Source organism: Xenopus laevis, chromosome 6L (assembly GCF_017654675.1).
Source record: "Xenopus laevis strain J_2021 chromosome 6L, Xenopus_laevis_v10.1, whole genome shotgun sequence".
NCBI lineage: Eukaryota > Metazoa > Chordata > Amphibia > Anura > Pipidae > Xenopus > Xenopus laevis.
Genome location: NC_054381.1, coordinates 28,492,811 through 28,520,408, shown reverse-complemented (window position 1 = coordinate 28,520,408; position 27,598 = coordinate 28,492,811). Strand labels below are relative to the sequence as shown.

Below are 27,598 nucleotides of genomic sequence, written 5' to 3'. Positions count from 1 at the left end.
GTACCTGGATAGAAAACTGGCTAAAAGATAGACTACAAAGAGTGGTGGTAAATGGAACATTTTCTAATTGGACCAGTGTTGTTAGTGGAGTACCGCAGGGCTCTGTACTAGGTCCCTTGCTTTTCAACTTGTTTATTAATGACCTGGAGGTGGGCATTGAAAGTACTGTTTCTATTTTTGCAGATGATACTAAATTGTGCAGAACTATAGGTTCCATGCAGGATGCTGCCACTTTGCAAAGTGATCTGTCTAAACTGGAAAACTGGGCAGCAAACTGGAAAATGAGGTTCAATGTTGATAAATGCAAGGTTATGCACTTTGGCAAAAATAATATAAATGCAAGTTATACACTAAATGGCAATGTGTTGGGAGTTTCCTTAAATGAAAAGGATCTAGGGGTCTTTGTAGATAACACGTTGTCTAATTCGGGGCAGTGTCATTCTGTGGCTACTAAAGCAAATAAAGTTCTGTCTTGCATAAAAAAGGGCATTAACTCAAGGGATGAAAACATAATTATGCCTCTTTATAGGTCCCTGGTAAGGCCTCATCTGGAGTATGCAGTTCAGTTTTGGACTCCAGTCCTTAAGAGGGATATAAATGAGCTGGAGAGAGTGCAGAGACCTGCAACTAAATTGGTTAGAGGGACGGAAGACTTAAATTATGAGGGTAGACTGTCAAGGTTGGGGTTGTTTTCTCTGGAAAAAAGGCGCTTGCGAAGGGACATGATTACACTTTACAAGTACATTAGAGGACATTATAGACAAATGGCAGGGGACCTTTTTACCCATAAAGTGGATCACCGTACCAGAGGCCACCCCTTTAGACTAGAAGAAAAGAACTTTCATTTGAAGCAACGTAGAGGGTTCTTCACAGTCAGGACAGTGAGGTTGTGGAATGCACTGCCGGGTGATGTTGTGATGGCTGATTCAGTTAATGTCTTTAAGAATGGCTTGGATGATTTTTTGGACAGACATAATATTAAAGGCTATTGTGATACTAAACTCTATAGTTAATATAGGTATGGGTATATAGAATTTTAATTAAAAGTAGGGAGGGGTGTGTGTATGGATGCTGGGTTTTAATTTGGAGGGGTTGAACTTGATGGACTTTGTCTTTTTTCAACCCAATTTAACTATGTAACTATGTAAGCTACTTCCGTCTCTCTAGTGCTCCCCACCGTGCGTTAGATTGATCAAAGTGCGTGGGGCTTTATTACTGTTTAAGTTTCATTTGCATAAAAAGTGCTAAATGTAGGTCAGAGTTTCACTAGCTCCAACACAATTAAAAAAAAACCCCTGTCTTGCTCTCTCAGGAGGCAAATGGACATCGCAATAACCACACTGGAAACAGAGTACCTCCATTGTATTGAAGTGTGTGGCTACATGATGGCCTGCATTGCTCTCTTCCAGTTAAGAAAAGACAGTTGAATTGAATTAATTATCTGTGCTATTATCCATATACAATACACTAAGGATCATGGGTACAAAAAAATAAATCCAACCAAGCGTAAATATAAAATAAATGCACATTGCTTTTCAATAGTCAATAGAAACGTTAAATTACTTTTTTTTTATCTGAACCTTGCTATCTTACAGTTTAATTACAATACACCATCAAGGTAATACTTCTCTGTTCTGGTTAGCCTTTAATTTGCTTACATCCAGATATTTTAGATTGGACCACAGCAGGGCAGTCACAAGGACTGGCCAATTACAAATAGAGCCCTGTCTAGGATGCACCAATCACTGCTTACAGTCCATCCCCTTTGCACTCCAAGCAAATCAGTCTTTACCCCGTTACTAGTAAACTCCAAGCATTGTCATAGGCAGGCAACTCACAAAATCCACACATGGATAAAGCAGCGAGATTATAGGATATTGATTGAGTATACTGCATGTAGGGAATGTTTTCTTTGTTTAGAAAATCTGTATTATAAAGTACTTGTTTCAATTCACCCAGGCACAAACAGAGAATGCTTGCTTTGGCAGCAGGGCATGACACAACCTGTGGAACTTGTACAACACTTATAGGTATTTAATTTAGTTTATATCTTAAAGTTTGTAGCATCTTCATTGGTACTGTTGTCCCATAATCTGTATTTATGGATTGAGTAAAACCCAAGAAATCCACAACGAAAATCTCCAGGGGAAAGTCATTTGTTCTTTGGAGAGATGTCCTCAGTCAGCGTAGATGATAAATCCAGTAAATGTGCTATATTTGTTGTTGTTCCCACCATGAGCTTTTCCTCCGTCTAGTTTAATATAAACCTCGTCGCCAGGCTCCAGATGAAGAACCACACTGTTGCTGGCATAGTCATAGTTTTGGTCTGCATCTTGGGCAATGGCACTTGCACGCACCTGAGCAAGAAAAACAAGATAAAAAGGTGTTAAAGGCACAGTAACCACAAATTGCATTTTGCTGCTCTCTGCCATCAAGAGTTTATATGGTTCAAAAGAGTCAAATAAAGGTAAAGGGTGTCATGAACACAGTAACATAGTAAGTTAGGTTGAAAAAAGACACACTCCAAGTTCAACCTTAAGACTATATATAACCTGCCTAACTGCCAGTTGATCCAGAGGAAGCCAAAAAAAAAAAACTCATGAAGCCTCTCCAATTTGCATCAGAGGGGGAAAAATTCCTTCCTGACTCCAAAATGGCAATCGGACTAGTCCCTGGATCAACTTGTAGCATGAACTATTTCCATAACTTGTATAGAAAAAAAAAGCCATCCAATCCCTTCTAAAAGCTATCTAATGTATCAGCCTGTTCGACTAATTCAGGGAGAGAATTCCTCCTCTTCACAGCTCTCACTGTAAAAAAACCCTTCAGAATATTTAGGGGCACATTTACTAAAGGGCGAATTGTATTTTTTGGCAAAAATTTGCAAAAATGACAATTCCCGGCGAATTTGCCAATTTTTTGAAAGGTGAAGAGGACAATTCATGGATGAAAAAGCTCAGCACTAGTTTTGCATCGATTGGTCAGCGAAGCTTCTCCAGCAAAAATTCTCTAGTGAAAATGCGGTAATTTATCAAAATACGAACTGTACCCTCTTCGCCAAAGTGTACTTTGGTCAGGTTCAGGCTGGCGAACTCCAATTATAAAGATAGAGCATCCACTTCTAAATCGCAATCTATATTGCCCTTTCCAAGCTACTTTTCTCCATGGTGAAAATTCTCCACTATTGTATGGGAAAATGTACAAGAATTTTACAGAGAATTTACGCCAGGAGAAAATTCACCACATTTCTCTTACGATTTTTAGTAAATATGGAGATATATGAACTTTGGTGAAGAGAAAATTCACACTTTAGTAAATGTGCCCCTTAGACGGAATCTCCTTTTTTCTTATTGGAACGGGTGCCCAAAGTTTAACAACATGTTGTTTGTTTATTTGCTTAGGGGCCTATTTATCATGCTGGGTAAAACATTGGAGAACAATATCACCGGTGATGTTGCCCATAGCCACCAATCAGCAGTTAGATTTCAACAGTCACCTACAAGTTAGAAAACAACAAGTTTAACAATAGCAATGATCTGATTGGTTGCTATGGGCAACTTCACTGTTGATGTTTTTCTCCAATGTTTTAAAAAAAACTTGCTAAATAGGCCCCTTGTGCTACACATATGGGATTTATCCAACAAATAGCATGACCTGGGCACATCTACAGAAGCCTTTCCAAGAGAAGCAGGTACTGGTGCTCTGGCAAATATGGTCCAGCAGAAGCAACATTTACCACATTTGAAGCAACCTGTTGCATATTTCTATATGGGGCTGGGGGCTCCGAATCCTACAAACCAGTAAGCAGTCAGGGTAACTGTAGAGAGAGTGAAGAGAATGAGAGAGGGTTGCCTTAATTGGAGTGAAGAGAATGAGAGAGGGTTGCCTAATTGGTTGAGTGAGTACCACTGTGTGTATAGCCAATACAGATATGTCTACATATATCTGTAACTTAGTAATGAACTTAAGGGATATAGCAATGGCATGTTAGTGAGCATTTTTGAGTGATCACATGACCCTTCATTCAACCTGCAGGGAGAGGGTGGCTACCAAGTAAGCCTATAAAGGGGCAATAGCAAGCATTCTTTCACCTACTAAGCTGGAAATCGTACAAGTGCCAAACACCCGCTATCACATTACCCTAAGAGGAGCCCTCACCAAAAGTTAGACCTCCAAAGGGGTCTTGAACTGAAAAAGTCTGACAACCATTACCATAGATGAAACATTACTCCTCATCCATATGCAGGAGACAATGAAATGCATTAATAAAGGGACACTGTGACTCCCCACCACTGCTTAAAGGGATACTGTCATGGGAAAACATGTATTTTTCAAAACGCATCATTTAAAAGTGCTGCTCCAGCAGACTTCTGCACTGAAATCCAATTCTCAAAAGAGCAAACACATTTTTTTATATTTAATTTTGAAATCTGACACGGGGCTAGACATATTGTCAGTTTCCCAGCTGCCCCAGCAGTCATGTGACTTGTGCCTGCACATTAGGATGGAACTACTTTCGGGCAGGCTGTTTCTCCTACTCAGTGTAACTGAATCAGTCTCAGTGGGACTTGGCCTTTACTACAGTGTTGTTTTTAGATCTACCAGGGAGCTGTTATCTGGTTACCTTCCCATTGTTCTTTTGTTAGGCTGCCGGGGGGAGGGGGTGATATGACTCCAACTTGCAGTAAAGAGTGACTAAAGTTTATCAGATCACAAGTCACATGACTGGGGGCAGCTGGGACACTGACAATATGTCTAGCCCCATGTCAGATTTCAAAATTGAATATAAAAAAAATCTGTTTGCTCTTTTGAAAAATGGATTTCAGTGCAGAATTCTGCTGAAGCAGCACTATTAACTGATGTGTTTTGAAAATAACATGTTTTCCCATGACAGTATCCATTTAACTACCCATAGCATTGCTATAAAAATGTATATGTAGAAATGTATTATATTTGCTTCTAACAGACCGAAGATATACACAGCCAAGCTGTTTTCTGGTTGTTTGGTAAGAACATTGTGTCTATCAACAAAATACATCTGTGTGTGCCAACATTTCACAAGAATTAAAAAAGATGTACTATATTTTAATAGATGTACTTGTACTGCCCACTCACATGTAGAATCCCCCACTATTGATGCAGTGCCTGGTGCAGGTGATATTACAGACTGCTGGATTTTGGGTCAGTGTGACTATTCACCTTGCATATTTTATCCATGCCACATGTCCATCAAGCCATTGAGGAAACACATTTTACAAAAAGAAACAATAGCAATTCAGTTAGGAACACTAGGCTGAATTTATTGGTTATGATTTATAACATTAAAGGGAATGTTAACCCCAAAAATATTTTTGCCTAATAAAAGAAAACATCATTCTAAGCAATTTGTAAGACAAGGCAGCTGATGAACAGACCTGTCTTTGCTGGGGAACTAAGACTTTTGCAACATTGTTTTAAAAATAACAACTAGAAGTTCAGCAAATGCTGCTTTCAATAGCAATTTCTTTTTACTAAGAACTAAAAGCACTGAACATTTTTTTTAACAATTGTATATTGGAAAGCTGCTTAGAATTTTGTTTTCTTTTATTAGGCAATTTTTTGGGGGGAGTTGACTTGCCCTTTAACAGAATCTGCCATCACAACATCACCCGACAGGGAATTCCACAACTTCAGTGCCCTCATTTTGAAGAACCAACTGCGCTCCTTCGCTAAGAATTTTTAATTATTTTCTATTTTTACATACCCTTTAACTTTGTTTTGCGTTACACAGATTTAAAAAACAGAATCAAATAAGTACAGCCCCAACTGCTAGGATTGGGTAAGTAGATTTTCAATTAATAATATTCACCATAAGGAATACTGTTTTTTTTACCATATAGAATACATCTGCAGCACTGTATATAGTCCTGTTCCCAAATGACACCGTCTATATAGTAGTGCACACTCTGTCAGATGTATTTACCTTGCTAGCAATGTACTGTACATTGAAGATTAATGATAGAATGGAAGCAATATTACTAGCAATGAGGATTCTACCATTTTCCAAATTATTGAGGCAGTGGAAAAGCTATGATGTTATTATAGTGAATGTGTTAATGCATCTGTGAAGCCCCGGTTAAAGTGTATAAGGGGAAATGTGTAATTTTGCATTGGTTATGAATGTTCTTTGTTGTGTTATGTCACTGGGACTCCAGGTTACAGTATATGGAACAGAAAAAGGAAACCAGATCGGCAACAGGGTATCTGCATTGGCCCAAATGTTACAAATGATTCCTAAGAGAAGCCAAGTCCATAGCTTTGGAAACATTCTTTAAATAAACATTTGGGGGACCTCAGAATAGATGCAAACTCAAAAAACAAACTTGTGCCTAGCAAAAGAAAATTTGAAGGGTGGTTCATCTGTAAGTTACCTTTTAACATGTTATATAATGACTAATTCTAAGCAACTTTTTAATTGGTCTTCATTATTTATTTTTTATAGCTGTTTAATTATTTGCCTTTCCAGCTTTCAAATGAGGGCTCACTGACTCCATCTGAAAAACAAATGCTCGATAAAGCTACAAATGTATTGTTATTGCTATTTTTAATTGCTGAACTTTCTATCCAGGCCCCCTTTTCATATTCCAGTCTCTCATTCAAATCAATGTGTAGTTGCTATGGTAATTTGGACTTTAGCAACCCGATTGCTAAAATTGCAAACTGGACAGCTGCTGAATAAAAAGCTAAATAAGTCAAAAACCACAATAATAAAAAAATGAAAACCAATTGCAAATTGTCTCAGAATATCACTCTCTAGATCGTACTAAAAGTTAACTCCAAGGTGAACAACCCCTTTAATTGTAAGCCACTTTCTAATAACGACCCATAACAAATGATTTTAAAGTTATTTGTAAAGGCTATTATAGCAGTATGTGTGGTACATGCTATTTTGAAACATCAATGCTGGTCCTGACTCTTTAATCAGTGCAGCAGAAGCCAGCTATCCTCCAGCCAAGACTCCATTGCTTTGCATGCTTCTTCACAGGCCTGTTAATCATCTGTCTTCTTCTACATCTAGGGGCAGATTTATCAAGGGTCGAATTTCGAAGTGTAAAATACTTCGAAATTCGACCAACTAATTGAAATACTTTGACTTCGAATATCGAAGTCGAAGTATTTTTCACAGAATTTGGCCATCGTACGATTGAAGTAAAATTGTTCGATCATACGATTCGAACGATTTTAGCGTACGATCAAACGATTTTACTTCAATGTGTGAAGACTTAAAAAAATGGTCTAGAAGGTCCCATAGGCTAACATAGCACTTCGGCAAGTTTAATTTGTGAAGTATTGAAGTTGAAGTTTTTTTAAAGAGACAGTACTTCGATTATCGAATGGTCAAATATTCAAACGATTTTTACTTTGAACCGAAGTCGTAGTATCCTATTCAATGGTCAAAGTATCCAAAAAATTACTTCGAATTTCAAATTTTTTTACTTAGAAAATTCCCTCGAATTCACTTCGACCCTTGATAAATCTGCCATCAACAGTCAGAATCAGCAGTGCAAGATACTGTACCACTCTCAAGAGCAGTTAACTTGCAGTTTACTTCCAGTCAGTAATATTATCTCACTTTGGCAATAAGCACAGGCTTCTTTGGGGCTGGTATCCCCTGCACTCCTGCATTGTGTGTCCTGAATGACCACATCAATGTCACACTCACATGCCAACCATATAGTAAGTAAATCTTGCAGAAAATTAAGTCCCAAGACCTTTTCCTTCCAAGAAGCTGGTGTAACAGGGAGAAAACATCCCCCCAAATCCATGCACTTATTATTGCTTATCTGAGCCTTGCTCAACAAGGGATTACTGACACAGACCCAGACTCCTTTTTAAACCCAAGCTGTTCCAGGCATGACCAACAGATTTTCCCAAATTATATGATGCCCGAAATATCAATCCTGCCATTTGATGAAGCCCAAGTAAAATTTTGCTGAAACGTTGTTGCTGAAATGTAATTTGAATTTTTTTTAAGCAGATATTTCACCCATGCAAAGCAGTGTCCAGTATGTGGCCCTTCGTATTTGGGCGAGGTTGGGGGTAGGGCAACAGGCAAATGAAAAATAAAAAACCAAATTGGCTGGTTTTGTTTCCAATAAGGATTAATTATATCTTAGTTGGGATCAAGTACAAGGTACTGTTTTATTATTACAGAGAAAAGGGAAATCGCTTTTAAAAATTTTAAAACTTTTTGTATAAAAAGATATTTCACCCATGCAAAGCAGTGTCCAGTATGTGGCCCTTCATTTTTGGGCGAGGTTGTGGATAGGGCCACAGGCAAAAAAAAATAATTTGAATTTGAAGGATTTAGAGTTTGACCATTCAAATATATATTGTGTCTTTAACTGTATCCAAAGCCCGTAACTGTTTTCATATCAGTAGCCTTTTTTTTATTCATGATTTGCCTGATTCTCAGAGATTTTTCTTCTTGCAGAAGGCTCAACAAGTATAACACTATATTATCCCAGTATCAGCAAAGCGAGAATGAAAATGATACTGCCACCATTTGTATTGTATTCTATGAGCGTACAATAAAAAGCTTTGTAGGGTTTTTTTTTGGAATTCTGCCAAATAATGGGGGATTTTTTTTTTTTGTGAAAAAGGTAAACTTTTGTACATTTGCAGAATAAAATCTTATTATGTGTATTATGGTTTTTTTTTTATTTCTTTTATAAGTAAACCTGGCAAAAAGAAAAAAAAAATATAGATGTAGGCTAAAAGCTTTTCCCTCCAAATATGCCTTTTGCTTTCATTGCTACACGAAAACTGGTAATCAACTAAAGCAGAGAAAAAAGACGGAAATGGTTTTGAATGATTTACTGTTAACAAAAGAAGAGGCAATAAGGGAAGCACATTGTCACTGCACACACATTACTTCTTATTTTAAAGGGCTGGTTCAACTTTAAGTTAAGTTTTAGTATGTTATAGAGTGGCCAGTTCTATGGAAACTTTTCAACTGGTCTTCGTTATTTATTTTTTTATAGTTTTTTAGTTATTTGCCTTTTTTCCCATTACCAGCTTTAATATAAGGGTCACTGACTCCATCAAAAAAAAAAATATAAGGCTACAAATGTACTGTTATTGCTACTTTTTTATTACTCATCTTTCTAATCAGGCCTCTCCTATTCATATTCCAGTTCTTTGAACTCATCATCTTATGCCCAGTGTTGTACAGTTCTACCATTTTTGCCGCTTGTTTGTATGGAGGTGTAAGAATTCTGGGTTTTCATTTGGACGGGTTGAACTTGATGGACTTTGTCTTTTTTCAACCCGATTTAACTATGTAACTATATGTGCTTATGGAATACCCTGTATTCAACACATTACGGTCAATAATAAATTGAGTACCTAATAAAAAAAAAGAGCGATAGACAAACTAATGAAGCTCCTTTTAAAGGGCTTGTTCACCTTTTAGTTAACTCTTAGGGGCAGATTTATCTAGGGTCGAATTTCGAGTTGATGGGAGTTATTTTAAACTCCCATCAACTCGAAATTCGATTTTGAATAAAAAAAGACCAACTGAAATTTATTTAAAAAATCAGATTTTTCTACTTTGAGTGAATAGGCTGTATTTAATCGTACAAATCGAATTCGGATCGTATTCGATCAAATTCGATTCAAAGTATTTTCAAAAAAACCTTGGATTTTTCAAGGTACAGCAAATGACTCCAAATAGGTTCTAGTAGTTCCCCATAGTCCACAACAGCAATTCGGCAGGTTTTAGATGGTGAATATTTGAAGTATTATGATCAATTTGGATTTTTGAATTTTTTTCAATTTTTTTCAAATAATAGGACTTATTCCCTAGTCTAAGTACACTAAAATTAGCTCAAATTTCCAATTAAAAAATTCGACTTTTCAATTCGACCCTTGATAAATCTGCCCCTTAGTATGATGTAGTGATTGCTATTTTGAGACAATTTGCAATTGGTTATTATTTTTGGTTTTTGAGTCATGATAACGTTTTATTCAGCAGCTCTTTGGTTTGCAGTTTGAGCAATCTGATGGCTAGGATCCAAATAACCCTAGCAACCATGCACTGATTTAATCATGGTCAAATTGTCATCTTGGAGTTAGGAAGAAATTTTCCCCCTCTTGAGGCAAATTGCAGAGGCTTCAAATGGGGTTTTTTGCCTTCCTCTGGATCACTAACAGTTAGGCAGATTATATATAGACTTGAAAGGTTGAACTAGTTGGACATGTGCCTTTTTTTAACCGAACTTCTTATGTTACTACTATGTTACTATGTAAAGTGAAAAAACAGGTGCAGAGCCATGTTTCTAAGGACTGTGCACCCTGCTCTATGGTATGTGCAGTTAAGCACAGATCTTTGCATTCCAGCATGGAGTACTTTAAACCTGCCCTGCATGTACTTAAGAATGTTCTGTTTACGGCAAACATAAAATCATGGGGCAGTGTAAATACCCCCAACATTGAGCTTAGGTGCTAATAAAATGTAAGATTGAAGAACCAGAGATAGATTCCATTGGGTATAATCTGTTAGACAAGCATGACATAAACCTTGTAATTTGTATTGCTAGAGAAGGAATATTTTTGGGGAATGTATCAAAATAGTACATTAGACATCACTGGGCAGAATTGCATGTGTCAGAGGGTTTTATTTCAGAATAAAAGAGAGTTTGGATAAATGAAAGTAAATAAGAGTCACTGTGCGCAATATGGTTGTGCATGAATGGAGAAATAGCTTGGTAGTTAGTAGCAATTGAGAGGTAGGGTGATGCTTAGAAAGAATGACGGGATAAATATAGAGATCATGTTTTGACAGGATGTGACAAAAAGCGAAACAGAGGCATGAGAAAACCATGTAGGATGCTCCAATAAAAGCACTGGAAAAAACCTTAAGAAACATTCTAGTTTGCAAAGCCAAGGGGGATTTCTGGCTCCAGCCAATAGCACTGGCTAGTGGCCATGGATCTATGTTAATGGTAAAACAAGATAAATTAGGCATCACAGATATTCATTGTGCTTCAGATAAATTGTAGGATAGCAGTCAAATCAAGCGTATGCTTACCAACATTTCCTTGGTAATATTTGCTTTCTTTAGTCAAGGGTAGTCAGTTAAAGGAGAACTAAACCCCCCAATAAGAAAAGCCCCCACCTACTACCCTAGGCAGTCCCTCTCCCTGCTTCCCCCACAATAGTCCATTATACCTGAAAGTGTCTCATGTATCGGTGAAGAGTAAATGAAGCGGAGCGCATGGGCACCATGTTTGGGACTACTTTCTTCCCTTTCTTCACAGCACTTTTGGAGCATGTGCAGTTGCAAATGCGCCAATACGGCACTCCCTTACAGATGAAGACTGAAGATCCAGAAGATGCCACCCATGAGCTTTGCTGCACTTAGAGTAGTAGGATGGGGCTTAGTTCTCCTTTAAGACTGCAAGCGCAGTTGTGGTTGGCTGCAGGAAAAATCTCATTCATAAAAAGCCCCAGGGTCCTCACAGCCTCAATTGCTGCAGCACAGCCATGCCTAAAGAATGGGGAGCACACATCACTCTTCCAGCCATACTGTATAGTCTGATCACATGTTCCCATTAAAATACAAAATGTAATAGGCCAGAATGAATAACCAGTCTGGTCAATGACCCAAATCAGCAATGTATAATATCCCTGATCCAAGAGCTGATCAATCCATCGCTGAGATTCGAGTGCACGGTCATTTTTCACCAATTTCTGACCCCATCCCTCAGCCCATGAATAGCCAGCGCTTATGTAGCTTTTTCTACTATATGGTCTCATCTTGAATATATCATCTCACACCTCTTTAGTGCTTGTAGGACCTGCCAGGCCATATTTTATAGGATTTAGCAATATTTTATAATTACAACTTAAAATGTTATATTATTATTTCAGCTAATTGTGCAATGACTACTATATTGCATGGTATTGCTGTGCAATGGGCATTTCGTGGCCAAGTGTGTAATTATTAACAGTCACACTGTTTGAATTGGGAGCAACGGCCCATTTCTGTTTGTTTGTTCATCACGCCGACAGACAGAGAAATGTGCATTCTAAATGCTTCCAAATAGAGGCGCGCATGCATTTTGATTCTTCATTAATACTTGAGAATGTGAAGAATTGGTTGAATTCCAACTTTTGGAATGGCGAGGCTTTTTACTAGAGAGAATGACATATTCTCGCTTTTGATTTTGGTTTAAATACCATTTGCTGGTCACCTGTTTGAAAGTAGCTGCTGTCTGTTTGCTGTGATTGTGAATTTCCAGACTGAAGGAAACTGAAGATTTAAATATTTTTTATGCTAAAAGTAAAGTTTATTTTGCTTGAACACAATAGAAATGAATCTGCAATTATTTCTTAAATTGGCAGGTCCTATTTAGTGTGATCTGGAATTAGACTGTGTGGTCTCTGTAGAGTGACGTGGCAAATATTTGTGCTATATACGTAAATAAACAGAAGAAATGAAGGATATAGATAATAAAGTCTATCAGTTTTGCACTCATAGTTATGTTACCCCCACACACTATACACACTGGGGCTCATTTATCAACACTGGGCAAATTTGCCCATGGGCTGTTACCTATAGCAACCTATCAGTAATTAGCTTTTTAAAGCCAGCTGCAAGTAGAACAATGAATGCAGCAATCTGATTTGTTGCTATAGGTAACAGCCCATGGGCAAATTTGCCCAGTGTTGATAAATGAGCCCCACTATGTGCTAGCTATGGTTTAGAAGCATATCACCATATTCTCTCTATAGCAGTGTGGCCTTTTGAGGGCAGAAAGGAGTTTATTTTCTTGTTCTCTCTGTGATAGATTATTGATCGCGGGATTTAAAGGGGCTTACTTGCCTTTTAACTTTGTCAGCAGGGTTTTGGAAAACTGAAATATTACCTTCTACCCAAGGAAGTTTAGAAGGCCTCTTTGAGCCCTAGTAAGTGGGGAATTTCAATATTAAATATATATACTGGTAAAATAGGTGGTCATCTAGCTTTGGTATGTTCCCAATAACTTAAAGGTTTCCATGGTGATCAGCAATGCATGATATGGACAGGGAAGTGCACGTTTATATATGTGGGAATACACACAGCATCACAGCCTCCATATTGACCATCAGTTTTTAGTAAGAACATTGATACTCCTGAGTGTTGATAAAAGCACCCAAGATCAGATGCACCTGCACCTTCCAGTTCTAGGCTTATAGTAAAGTCTCCAATGAACCAGCATAGCATCATACTGGGCACTTTGTACTGCAGTGTATGGTTCATATGGAAACTTTAACCATTTATGTCCCAGCGGACTGAGAATCAACAGTGGTAACAAAGTATCATTGTGTAGGCACCACAGAGTGTATGTTCCCTTTTATCAATGCCACGCTTAGGGGCAGATTTATAAAAATGTGAGTTTAGAGCTTAATGCATAAGGGCCGTGGCCGACGGGAAGATTTGTTGCCCGCGATTATTTATGCCGACTGCGGGTGACAAATCTCCCGAAAATGCGTCTCAATTGGAAATAATAAATCGCTGGCACTAAAACCAACATAATCAGAGACAACTTCAGGCAACTTCGGAAGAGCTAAGCAATGCATTGGTTTTACCGCAGGTGATTTCAGTTGTTTCCAGTGGAGATGCATTTTCAGGAGATTTGTCACCCGCAGTCGTGCATCTCCCCATTAGCCACTGCCCTGAAAACTCACCCAAGTTCTATCCAGTCCTGTGGGATTTTTAGAGGTGTATTTATCAATAGGTGAAAGTTAGAGCTCACATTTCATAAATGATTCACTAGACACAAGTCGGGTGTGTGTGTGGGACCATTAACGTTGCATGCAAGTGCCTCTGTTAGCAGCGTTTAATGGGCAGATTTATCAAAATCTGAGTTTAGAGTTTAAAGAAGTAGGGCAGAAATGCTGTATATATGTATTGGGCTTTTATACCAGCCCAAGGCAACCACAGCCTTTTAGCAGGGAAGATCTGTGCCTCCAAATATGCCCCAGTAGCTCCCCATCTTCTTTTCTGTTGATTCACTGCACATGCTCTGTGCTGCTGTCACTTACTGAGCTTAGGAGCCGGCACACAAAATACTGAATATATATAATATAAATATTACAATTATAAGTTTGATTAGTAAATAATTCAGATTAGTGGTACATGGCAGCTCAGAAACCAACACAATTAGTATCAAAATGGAATAATCAGTCCTGTAGCATCAGCTTAGGTGACAAGCAAACCTCTTTTTATGCTTGATCATTTGTGACGACCCCTAAGCTTAGCTTCTCAACTGCTGCTCAGAGCCCACTGAGCAAACAGACACTCCTAACAAAATACAAAATGGGAAACTCCTGTGACAACTTTAAAGGCCTGGATCATTACTACTATAGAAATGCTGAACTTTTGGGCTGGTTCACTAAATTCAGTATATAAAATATGGCATTTCTACCTCTATTAATTGTTAGGGTTTAGTTCCCCTTTAAGTATGAGCAAAGTAGCACCCAATGTTGTGCCTTTATGCTCCACAACTCTGTGCATGTCTTGTCTGGCAGAACAAACCAAAAGCTGCTTCCTACAATAACAGAAATCACAGATACACAAGATATTACTCATACATAATAAAATTCCCAGTGCAAGGTTTTTTTCCCCACAGACCTATGAATCTCATTGCAGCCCAAATATCATTTTTTTGCACTCCTACTTAGTTCTGGGTAGTTTTCTTATATCACTAAATATATCCAGTTTTCATAAAATGACTCAGTCAAAAACTGCTATGAGTTTGCTTTGCTGTGTTATATTATATATTATATTGCAATCACTTTGCTAATGAATCTGTTAATGGAGGGGTTATGAGCTCAAAATCCTGCAGGTGGCATTTTTTGATGGTTTTGTCCCTTTAAAGTGATATTATGTCAGAACAATGTTAAATGTGGCTCCAGTGCAGTTCTGTTTAGTATATCAGAGCCTTGGCCAGGTTTGGTGAATGTATCTCATAGGAGGGGGTAAACAACAGGGGTCATTTACAAAGTACAGGGTTGTGTTTTTGCACACTTTTACCCTGCCCTGCACATTTCTTTGTACTCCAAAATGGAATATTAATATAGTGGTAACTGCAGTCGGCATTGCTGTATTTATAAGGTGTGGGAGGGGGTGGAAAATAGATGACCCCTCTCCCAAACCCTAACTTGGTAGGAACTAACCTGCCTTGCACCCACTGACACTGCATTCTGCACCTAGTGCTGGATTTGCAACTTGGCAGAGCCAAAGACACAGCCAGATCCCAGACACAATTACAGTTTCCTTCCCTTAGTGCTCAAGCACTTGTGCCCATGTCATCAAATGACCCCGACCCTGTTAGGTTTATTTCACATTTAAATGTTTTGAGCACCCTAAAGTATGATGTGTTATAGAGATACATTTGATTTGAAACCCCCCAGATCCCAAAAATTCTGAAAAACACATTTCATACAAATGCTCACCAAGCTGTAACATTCGGCAAAAAAAATTCATCTGGAATAAATCATTTCCAGCCCAAATTTACTGCGTCTCAATCGCATACCAAGTGAAGCAAATATAAAAGTAGACTGGAATGAATCTGAGCAAATGTCCCTATGTATAAAACTTTCATATCCTTTTTGTATATTTTCTTTTTCAAATCAGAGATCCTGCTATACAGTATTGGGGTCATTTACGATTCCCCTGGGCAGAAGTAGGAAAATGCAAAGGAACAAAAGTGCTGTATGCCCCTAAGTGCTCATTCAGCTCATTCAATGGTCGCTCTGTGCATTTTATACTGGATAACAAAGCTGGCAAGAGGTGCACAGTGCAGCTTGAGGAGGCAAAAACCAGCCCTGTCTTTACCACTTGCCATAGGGCAGACAGTAAGGACCAGGCCCTGTTGGGTCCTGGGGCCAGGGGTGTAATGACAGAGGAAGCAGACCCTGCAGCTGCAGGGGGGCCCAGGAGGTATAGGGGTCCCTAATTCATGTACAATTTCAGTAAATATTGGTAAAACAGTCAACCTCTAGACATTTTGGAGGCCTGAAAAACAATAAGATCTAGTTACCTGCCTATTGCTCTCCCAATTTCTAATTTAGACATCTAAATGGGACAAGTGGGAACCTGTAATTGGGGAATTTTGCACTTTACTAGGGATGCACCAGGATTCGGTTTGGGATTCAGCCAAGATTCTTGCTTTGTCAGCAGGAGTCAGCCGAATCCAAGTGCCTGATCAAACTGATTCCAAAAAAAACACGTGACTTTTCGTCATACAAACAAGGAAGTCAAAAATAGTTTTTAAAATTTCCCCTAATTTACATATGCAAATTAGTAGTTGGTTCGGTATTCGGACGAATCTTTCAAAAAGGATTCGGGATTCGGCTGAATCCTAAAATAGGGGATTTGGTGCATCCTTCCACTTTACACACTGCCTGTTGTTAACAGAAAGTGGTAGAGATTTGGGGGTGGAAGGAGATTTAAGTCTCTTTCTGGCAGGAAGCAATTCTGAAACTGCTGTGATTGGACTAAAGCCAGAACATAACCTAGTCATTCAGGCTGTGTTGTTTCCTAGATGTGTTTGTTTGTTTGAATATTTAAAACCAACCAAATAACAAAAGGGAACAACTATTACTGTGTTGTATATTCTTCAGTACACAATTACAGGATGCTTTATACAGACCCAGCAGGTTGGTGCGAGGCTGTGCAGTATTTGTGTTGCAATGTGCCTTTATTTAGGAATATTTGGGGGAAAACAAAATATCTAATTCCAATGAGCTGCCAGCGCTTCTGACTGCAATTCCTTTGTGTGAGGTGCAAACAGTCCAACAATCCACATATCACATAAAAAATGCTGCAGGACTCTCCGAGAGTGCCGCAAACTGCATGTGTCCCATTATGGCAACATCAGCTGTATAAGGTGAGACTTACATAGTCCAAAAAGGTGGTTAAAGTACACCTGGTTGTACTTATTTTATATGGAAAATCAGGCAAAAATCTTTTTGAAGGCAATACCTTATGCCAATAGTTGAGATACTACGGGGCTCAGTTAAGCTGGCCATAGACGCCAAGATAAAGTCGTAGGAATCTTCGTTTCGTGCAACTTCAGGATCGTGTGTGGATCGTTCCAAATTTTTCTGCCGCGGCGATCGGTCGTTTAGTCGATCAGATAGGTTAGAAGATTTCTGTCGGCTAACAATAACATCTCTGCATTTTTTGACAATATGAGTGGGTGACTGTCACTACTATTTGTCACACACAACTTTCGTACAGTTGCTATCTGTCTATTTTGTCTGGTGAATGCTTGTTTATTGCAATCTCCCAAACTACCATTAACCATTCAGATAAAAGGATATATCTGCACGTTTATCAGCAGCTTTACATACATGAATAAGCTAGTTTCCCTATCAAGACGATTATTTAGGCTTGGTGACTTGCAGTATTTTACAGCCCTGTGTACAGTTACTCTAACTACTTAATGCAAAGAAGGAGTATCCACTAAGCAGCCCCCAACTGCTGTTAAACTACAATTCCCAGCAACCCCCCATGGCTAGAGGAGTTTGTAAAGCTGTAGCTGGACAACATCAACTTTTAAAACAAAAGACTTTTTCTTGTGACCCTAGAACCCCACATTAGATGCTGTCCCCGCACTGGGTGCTGTAGTGTTAAAGTGCAGAGCCGTTTGTATGGGATTTGTTCTGTGTCATTTCATATTTCATTTACTTGTTACGGTTTAACTCTCTGCTGTGTAATGACTGCCCCAATTAAGTGCTGCGTGTCCCTTTGTGCCGAGCACAATCCGTGTGCCTAAGTGCAGGTTTTAATGAAAAGAGCAGAAAATTGTTGTTCTTTTTCTCTTTTTTTCTTGCCTCGATTTAGTTCTCTGAATGCTCTCCGTTCCCACTGAAAGAACGATGGTTCCCATTGTCATCTGAGCGGTGACTAATTCAATTACATATTCATGTGTATTCTGTGCCTCTCAATAACTGTACCAGTGTTGTCTTGTTTAGCGAGAAAAGGCCCACTGTACTGCCATGCTGCCTGTGCCAAAATACATTTATTCAGCACCCTATATAGGAGCATTAGCTTTTCAACAGGCAACACAATGAAATGCCCCACTTTTCTTACTCAGGATGAATATATATATTTCATGACCTTTCCCATATCTGTATGACAGAAAAGGTAAAATTAACTTTCAACATTAGTTGAGAAAACTGAATGCAGGTGCAGCCATTGTTATATTGTTATATATATAATGTGGGAAATTTACCTGCTTTAGCCTTTAATACAGCAGTTGGCACATGATACAGGGATGCACTTTTCATGGCCAAATAATTTATTTCCCTTTCATTTACTCACCTTAGTAGCAAGTACAGAGTGCTCAATTTGGAAGTGGAACCTTTTTGCAGGTACCAGTTGCTGACTGCCTGACCCAATCTGCCTTAGGGTCAATTATATATACAGTCTATTAAATAATCAGCAGCACTCTGGTTTTTGTGAACTTAGTGCTATAAAGTGCTTTACTGGCTAGAGCATTAAGACAACTTGATAAAGGGCCCTGCGTTGCCTGAAACGCTTTCATTTACTCACAGGGAACATAACAATAGAGGCGTCTCTTGCTCTGGAACAACAACAGAACACATGTCTCCCTGCTAAGTATACACCAGGTGCTCCCCAACTTTACAGGGCTGCAGGTCAGACTGGTGGTGAAAAAACCCAGTGGGCCCTGGCCCTCGTGGGGCCCCCAGCCAGCCCAGCGCACTTCTTCCCTGGCTGTTAGCTGGCTGTGCTGACTTTGTGGTCTCAACAAAATATAATGCCTGATTTTACAGTTTCCTGGATTTCCCTGTCCCCTGAGAAATGTGAATTTGGGATTATGCTGTATCACAAAAAAACAAAAGGATATTAAATCTGGCAGTAGAGCTGAAGGGGAGGGAACCTTTTTTCCCAGTGATCGGCTCATGCACAGGACAGACGGGCCGTATGCACGATGGGCCAACCACGGCAAAAGTGGATGGGCTAAGGCAACACTGGACATAAATACAGCCCTGCACCTATACACATGAACACCACAGGAACTTATTCACTGTAGTTTTCAACTCACACAGGTTGCTTCCTTTGCAACTATGTTTTTTCATTTTGCAGCAGAGCCCAAGACAGAAAATATTCCAAGGCCTCCTTCTTTCTTCTCAAGCAGTACATAGGCGGCTATGGAAGCTACTAAGCAATCAGCAACAACCCATTTCTACCATCCCCAAAATCAGCACCAATAATACCTGACCATGTAAGACATCTTAAATAATAAACATTTTAACTGCCGGTTTTTCAGACAAATCCTCAAAACATATGGAATTATGTTCCCCCCTACTTTAATATATATTAATATATACAAGTTGCAAAGTCTTCTATAAAGGTACTAGGCTGTAGGCTTTTATACCATTATATATGGTCATGGTACTCATAATCTACTGTAAATATGTATAATCTTCTATACAGTCTGACATTGTTCTATTTATAGAATAATATGTATAGAGAGTCTCTATTTATATTCACATTTCAAAATGTCAAATTACAGCTCAACTCACCCACTTTCTATTCATATCTATAGAATTTTTAAAAGCGTATCTATCAAATGGTGAACTCTAACTTTCACCCATTGATAAAGTTGCTTCTAAAAATGCCAGAGGTGGCTACCTTTTTCTGCGATGATCTCTAATCTCACATTAAATCTGCCCCATAGACTTAGAATAAAGGAGCTAGCACAGTTCTTACTCAATTGTTCCTAGCAGGAACAGGATAAGCCCCCAAAGCATTCACAAACATTTTCTCTCTATGGGGTATATTTATCAAAAAGTGAAGTTAGAGATCGCCACAGTCCTCTAGAGTGAAATTCCGCCACTCTCCATTCATTTCATTTCATTAACCGGCAGTTGAAATGTTTATTTCACTAGATGTCTTACATGGTCAGGTATTATTGGTGCTGATTTTGGGGATGGTAGAAATGGGTTGTTGCCGATTGCTTAGTAGCTTCCATAGTACTGATTGAGAAGAAAGAAGGAGGGCTCTGCTGTAAAATGGAATAAACATAGTTGCAAAGGAAGCAACCTGTGTGAGTTGGAAGCTACAGTGAATAAGTTAATGTGGTGTTCATGTGTATAGGTGCAGGGCTGTATTTATGTCCAGTGTTGCCTTATTAGCCCATCCACTTTTGCTGTGGTTGGCCCATCGTGCATACGGCCCGTCTGTCCTGTGCATGAGCCAATCACTGGGAAAAAAGGTTCCCTCCCTCCCCTTCAGTCTGGCCCGGACTGGCAATCTGTGGGTTGTGGCAAATGCCAGAGGGGCTGCTATAAGGTCCCATAGAAAGTCAGTATTTAGTGGGCTGGTGGGGGCTGTTTGGGCCTCTGTGTGGGCTGATTGGGCCTCTGTGCCAGGGCCTATTTTAATTCTCAGTCCGGACCTGCCTTCAGCTCTACTGCCAGATTTAATATCCTTTTGTTTTTTTGTGATACAGCATAACCCCCATTTCACATTTCTCAGGGGACAAGGAAATCCAGGAAAATCCCATAGAAATGAATGGAGAGTGGCGGAATTTCACTCTAGAGGACTGTGGCGATCTATAACTTCACTTTTTGATAAATTTGCCCCTTTGTGTTGCCATGGTATAAACTGAAAAAAAATAAAGTTGAATTTTCCACTGAAAGACAATGCTTTCTAGTAAGTGTAGAAGCAGCACAGCTGGGGGGGGACCTTAGTGCCCCCATAACCATGTAATGGAACTTACTTTGTAGATCAGGGTTTAGTAAAGGTTTAGGCTCGCAAATGTCAGACCAAAACAAGATAAAGAAACATTTGCTATTGGACCTTTGGGTCTCATCCTGCATTTATAATCTACATATACACTTAATTAATATAGGTGTGATTTATTACTCTCATAAAGCCTGAAGTCTATTCCTTGACTATACTTCATACTGTATTTGCTACAATAATCTGTGTTTTGTCTTGAAGGTTAAAGAGGCGAAGGTATTACGTCCTCCTTACTGTGAACTGGAAAATGACTGTAGGGCTCCATGACCATGAAATGATCAGAGGCCACAGGGTAAGTCCAATTAAACAGACTGCAGAACTTGGATGTGATTTCCAATATTCTTTAGATTGTAATATTCAGTAGGGGTATATTAAGTCTTATCATAAGGAAATAGAGGTTATAGACAAAAGCCACATTATATTTAGTAGAGAGTGTGTCTTTATATGAATTTGTGGCCTCAGGCCTTTACAGGGGTCAACTGCCTTTTAACCCTAATATGAAAAACAATCAATGGGGAAATAGCTCTGATATGAAAGTAAGTCTATTGACTCTGCTCCTAGGAAAAAGGAGCACTTGTGGTTTTAATGCAAAATAACAATCCAAATGTATTAGATCAATGTTTGGGTTCCGGACTAAGCATCTAATAAACGTGCACTTTAATTTATCACTAAGATCTATGAGTGTTCCGTGTTCCTTTTTCCTACTGGTAGTACCAAGGCATGGGCTGTTGTAAAGTGTGCCCCTGCCACATGTACTGTGTATATATATATATATATATATATATATATATATATATATATATATATATATATATATATATATATTATTTTCAGACCAGCACTCCCTGTTATTAAAATTCAATTGTTTATTATTACATGGTATCTATGCCCGATGTTTCGGTCCCCATTGGGACCTTTTTCATCCTTGAAAAAGGTCCCAATGGGGACCGAAACGTCGGCATAGATACCATGTAATAATTAACAATTGAATTTTTATAACAGGGAGTGCTGGTCTGAAAATAATTGGTGTATACAAAATTACCGTGCACCCCTCCCTTTGCCCTTTGCTGAAGCTATTGGAGCTAGCCTTGGAGTGCGGATACTCATTTGGAAGTGCATATATATATATATATATATATATATATATATATATATATATGTATATATATATATATATATATATATATATATATATATATATATATACATTCTGCAAGTATTGACAGCACTCCAAGGATATTCACAACTCAGCGATAATCATAAATAAGTGAAGGTTTAAAGGAGCCGAAACGTTGGATTTCAATACATGCATTAAGGGGTTCTGCTTTCCTTTTTAAGGTGCTTTTTTCTATAAATCTCACCAATAAATTTCCTGTTTGGGGCCTTTTTCAAGGTCAGCTTTGAGACAAAAGCTAAAACACTGGTGAACTTTATAGAACATATATAGCAACTTAACAAACACTGATTCTGGGGTGCAGACCAACAATATATATCATACACAATAATCCGTAAACGATATCCTTATTAACAGCACCTTGTTATCAGTAATCATCAGTACTTCTTTGTTTATTACAAAAATAATGTGCCCCCTGTTGTAAAAAGTGACCATAACCTGTATAAAAATACAAGCTATGGGGCCTTGTAGTTATGGAACACCTTGGTGACTTCTGATATACATAGATTTTACAATGGGGGTGTTTTATTTCATATACAGGTATGTGACCTTTTATCCCAAATAGTCAGGACCTGGGGTTTTCCAGATAAGGGGTCTTTCTGTAATTAAGTTTAAAATCATTTAAACATTAATTAAACCCAACAGGATTGTCTTGCTTTCAATAAGGATTAATTATATCTTAGTTAGGTTCAAGTACTAGGTACTGTTATATTATTACTGAGAAAAAGGAAATAATTTTTAAAAATTTTAATTATCTGATTAAAATGAAGTCTCTGGGAAAGACTCTGATCTTTTTGAAAAAAAGGGTTTCCAGATAAAAGATCCTATACCTGTATTGATATACATGCATTTTCTAGTTCAATTACCATACATTCAAAATATAGCTTTCTCATACGGAGCAAGCAGTGTTCTGCATTGGTACTTGCAATTTCATTAGAAATCACAAGGAGCTGGCTAGATACCGTGTTTTTTTCAGACAGCCATTGCCAAATTCCGAATCAATATTGACAAGTGTCAGGTCACCCCTGAATCAACGGCAAGATCAGAGAGCGCCATAGAGTAATTAAACCCTAATGACTCTGGGATGATACAGTGACTAATTAATAGGATTAGCACGTTGGAGGGTTTATTAACAACACATTCTTGGCAATACAATCCCAATACAAACGGCTCTGATTCAGTACTGAACCAGACACCCCCCCCCACACACACACACACACAGCTTTTCCATTTAGTCTGCGTAGAGCAGAAACATTGCCACCGTTTTGCAGACAGAGCTTTCTTCCTGGGAAGTGACCCATTTATATTGAACCTGTTCCTCATTATCAAACCTCTTTGTCTTTCCCAACACAATACAGATCTCCGGAGACTTGCAAGACATGCAAACATACCAAGTCACAGGAGAGATGGATTTTCCTTGTTATCCCTCCTGATACATCTCTATATGCTCTAATGGCTCCTATCATTTAAGGCACTTGACATTTTACACTTTAAACATGATTGGCCCGGGCAGCAGGAGTCTCAGTTTACACTGTAATTCACTTTGTTGGCAAGCAATCTAAATGACTGTTTCCCCGGCACTGCTCCATAGAGTGGTGGCTGCATGTCTCTGGGGTACTTTGAAGAACCTAGAGCTGAATATAGGAATGGGGCTGGCAATTTAACAGCTTTCCTCGACTAGATGCGTTTCATGTAAGATGAAACACAGCTTAGGATTTAACGTCACACTAACAATAAATAATTATTTTTTATTTATTTATATTTTTATCCTTATTTTTTCATTTAGTCAAACATAGGGCCATAACATAACACAATACGCATTATTGAATAAGTGCATAGCATCATACATCTCATGCTATGTGCATGACCCTCAATTACTTTCATATATTCCGTTTCTCCCATTTCACGACTCCACTCTCAACTTCCAGCTCTGTTCTTGTCTTGTTGCCCTGTGTGTCCTTTTCGTTCCATATCAGCTAATAGTTGCTTCCTACTCTCCCCGGATTGGGTAGTTCCCTGTTTGCACCTCAATTAAGTCCCAATTGTACCATATTTTATCAAACTAATCTGTTGTATTGTGCTTCAGCGCTGTCAGGTAATAATAAATATATCTTAACTTATATATTATAAAGGGGAAAAAAGCAAATAGGAGTAAAGCAAAATATATTTATTGACTAGTGATTCAGTGGTTCAGTACTTTTACTTGTATATATTGTATCAGCACATGTATGGACCAATAGGAACCAGGGATTATGGAAATGGTGCCCTTTAGCAGTCATAACATTTCTTGACAGAATGGACCTGCAATGTGTCCGACTATGGCTTTGAAATAGAGATCCATATTGCGTTAAAATTAGGTCTCAGGATTATTATATTTTTGTGGCCTGTTCACACACAGACACACACACACACATATATATAGATATATATATACAGTATATACGCACACAACATTCAAACAATCCATTAAAATGGTTCATTAACCAATCAGGTACTTCCTAATGACCGAGACATGAGAATTTTATTTCTCACTATTGAATATCTATATAATGTCCACCCTTCCCTTTCCTGGAATAATATTCCAGCGGGTAGCATGGGCCTTTGGTACAAATCTTTATAACATGGAAAAGTGACAGATCCCTGCACATAGTTACACTTAGTCTGCATATTTTGTGAATATGATTTAAACTCTTTGAGAGAGAGAGAGAGAGAGAGAGAGAGAGAGTGTCTATTAGTGTGTTGACTGTGGTGCTCTTAAAGCAGTTATGTCTTAAGACAGGCCACAAATGTGTTGAATATAAGACTGTGTTGCCTGTGTGTAGTGTGGTGCACTCAATACTACTATGGTTTTGCTTAGTGTGCATTTAATACTGGCCTGTCTGTGTGTAGTTATTAATGTTGTATGTGTGTGTGTACTTTAGGGTGTAAATTACCTCAATACCTGTATTTTATCACTCAAACTTGACAGCTCGCCTTAACGACAAATTGATGTTGATTTCTCTGATGGGTCAGTTTCTCAGAAAACAACGGCAGCCTCTTTATCTTAGTATATCTAAAAGCACTGCCTAAATCATTGCAAAGTAGTGCAGTTATTGTAAATGTGCCGACGCTCAGTGACGCCAGCACTGCTCTTCCCTGAAACTTACAGGGACATATAAACTGTATGGATCACTCTATATAACGAGACAACCATAGAGGCATTCAACCAAAGAAGTTCCCTCCATTCACTCTCGTTATATAGATTAGATATAAATTGTTTCTCTTGCACAATACAGGCTTCTTTTAAACCTGGAATTTGGAAGTGTGATGGACATTACTGAGCAGATCATGTGCAATTTATGTATAGACAGCATCCTATTTATATAGGGCTCTGTATCTGAAATATTAACTGGAAGCCCTTTGAACTTCACACTGTTTGGGAGAAAAAAGAGAGAGAACAAGAGATGGGCGATAGATGATAGAAAGATAGATAGATAGATAGATAGATAGATAGATAGATAGATAGATAGATAGATAGATAGATAGATAGATAGATAGATAGATAGATAGATAGATAGATAGATAGATAGATAAAAAGAGAGAGAAAGAGAGAGAGAGAGAGAGAGAGATGATAGATAGATAGATAGATAGATAGATAGATAGATAGATAGATAGATAGATAGATAGATAGATAGATAGATAGATAGATAGATAGATAGATAGATAATAGAGAGATAGAGATAATTTATCTCCATTGCTTTGGGGGAGGGGGCATGGACCATCTAGTGAGGCTCACCCTGCACTGCTAATGGACTTGTACACAAGAAGGAAAGTCCTGTATATAACATTCTACCTATTGTTAAACTGTAGACCTTCAGTGTGTACATGTGGGTCCAGAACCAATGAGTTCCAGTGCAGCAGAACTTTAGAAGTCCATTATGATACAGTTGTGCCCCGTGTGTGTGAGATGTGTGTGTCCTACAGCAGTGGGCTCATTCCCTACATATTCTCCTGACCAGGGAAGGGACAGTGTCTGTTTGCTACTGATCAATCTGGAGGGCTTTGCACTTTCCGACTCGCAACTCCGGCATCAGTAGCGGTACTGGGACTCCCCTATGGGTTTAAACACTTAGCAACTATTGGCTTATACGAGTGGCCTTTATTATAGCCCTGCTGCCCGTGTCTTACCTGGTTGTTCTTGCACAGATCTGCCCACATGCTGGTCCCATCCCCCCCGCGCATCAGGACGTGGTAAGTGAAGAAGTAAATGCCGGGGATGGAGCAGGTGAACTTGCCGGTGGTCGGATCATAGTGATTGCCCAGGTTGGTGACCACGTCGTCAAACTTGAGCAGCTCGTACCCCTCGTGCTGGCGCTTGAGTCCGGCGTAGAAGGCGATCTTGGGCACGGTGCTGTAAGTGGCGGCGCTAATTGCCCCAGCAGCGTTCAGCCCTGGAGTCCCGGCGGGACCTGGAAGTCCAGTTCTACCCGGCTCCCCTTTTTCCCCCGGTGGTCCCATTGGTCCTGGAGGTCCTGGTTCCCCCGGTGGCCCCCTCGGCCCAACCTTTCCCGGCCGCCCCGGTTCCCCCTTGGGTCCCTGGATGAAGGTGGGAAGAGACTGAAGAAGACTGTGATCCCGCACCGTTTCCGCAGTGGCAGTGCTGGGGGCTTTGGTGCCGTACGGATCGCAGACCATGCGACAAGTGCCCAACATCTCGTAATGCGCCGAAGTCCCGGCTGAGTTGACCAGAACCGGGATAAGAATGACCAAGACCAGCACCATAATCACCCCCAGCGCCCCCGCCGCCACCAGCCTCTTCCTGGCCACCAGCCGGCTCAGCGCGGGGGGCCGCTCCTCCTGTCTGCTTTTCGACGGAATCTTGAAGCCTTTCGGGGCACCAGCGAGAAGCAGAAAGCGGAGATGCCGCGGGTGGGGAGCTGTCCGTGGTGCTGAAGCGAGCGCTGCCCTGCGCGGGGATATAGAGCGCTCTCCTCGGTGCTGAACGTGTCTGGCGCTGGGACAACTTTGCTGCGCCTTTTACTTCTCAGGAGGGTAACGTGTCTCTTCCCAAGGGGGGTCTCTGCCCTGTTAAGTGGCGCTGATTCCTGCGCTTCCAATGCGCTTTATACAGTGAGCAGAGAGAAGCACCAGAGGGAATCCTCATCCATCTCAAACCCCAACTGAAACCCACGTGGAGACAAAACTCGCCGCCTCCTCTTCTAGTTTAAAGCTGAGGGACTTTTCTGCTAACTCTGCCGCCTCCAGTCAACTTTCCGGCTCAGCCTGCGCTTTCCTCCTCCCGCTGATAAGCCGCGATCATTGGCTGCTGCTGCTGCTCTAGGTCCTGGCTGCTGATCAGTGATGTGGATCTGGCACAGGATCCCTCGGCTCCAGCTGTATTAATATCAATGGCTGGCAGCAATTCACTGGGGTCCCCCGTACAGTTACACACAAAGGCGCAGGGATGAGGCCCGAACTCCTGAAGATCAGAAGTGAGAGATAAAAGCAGAGCTGCCTGATTACACTCACATCATATCCCAGGGACAGCCTACAGCAGGGACAGGCACATATTGGCATTACACTATCTCCCTGCAAAATCTCTTCCATATACCCACCCACAGATCTTATTCTTTCCTTAT

General features: G+C 39.6%; 1 protein-coding gene across 1 annotated transcript; it reads right to left on the bottom strand.

Moving 5' to 3' along the window:
* Nucleotides 1-1,347: 1,347 nt before the first annotated feature.
* Nucleotides 1,348-27,598, bottom strand: LOC108718817 (complement C1q-like protein 3). Its single transcript, XM_018267293.2, has 2 exons — nt 26,148-27,598; nt 1,348-2,357 (listed from the first exon to the last, which is right to left on the bottom strand). Exons 1-2 carry the CDS (start codon nt 26,739-26,741, stop codon nt 2,178-2,180), a joined length of 774 nt encoding a protein of 257 aa, XP_018122782.1. The 5' UTR covers nt 26,742-27,598; the 3' UTR covers nt 1,348-2,177.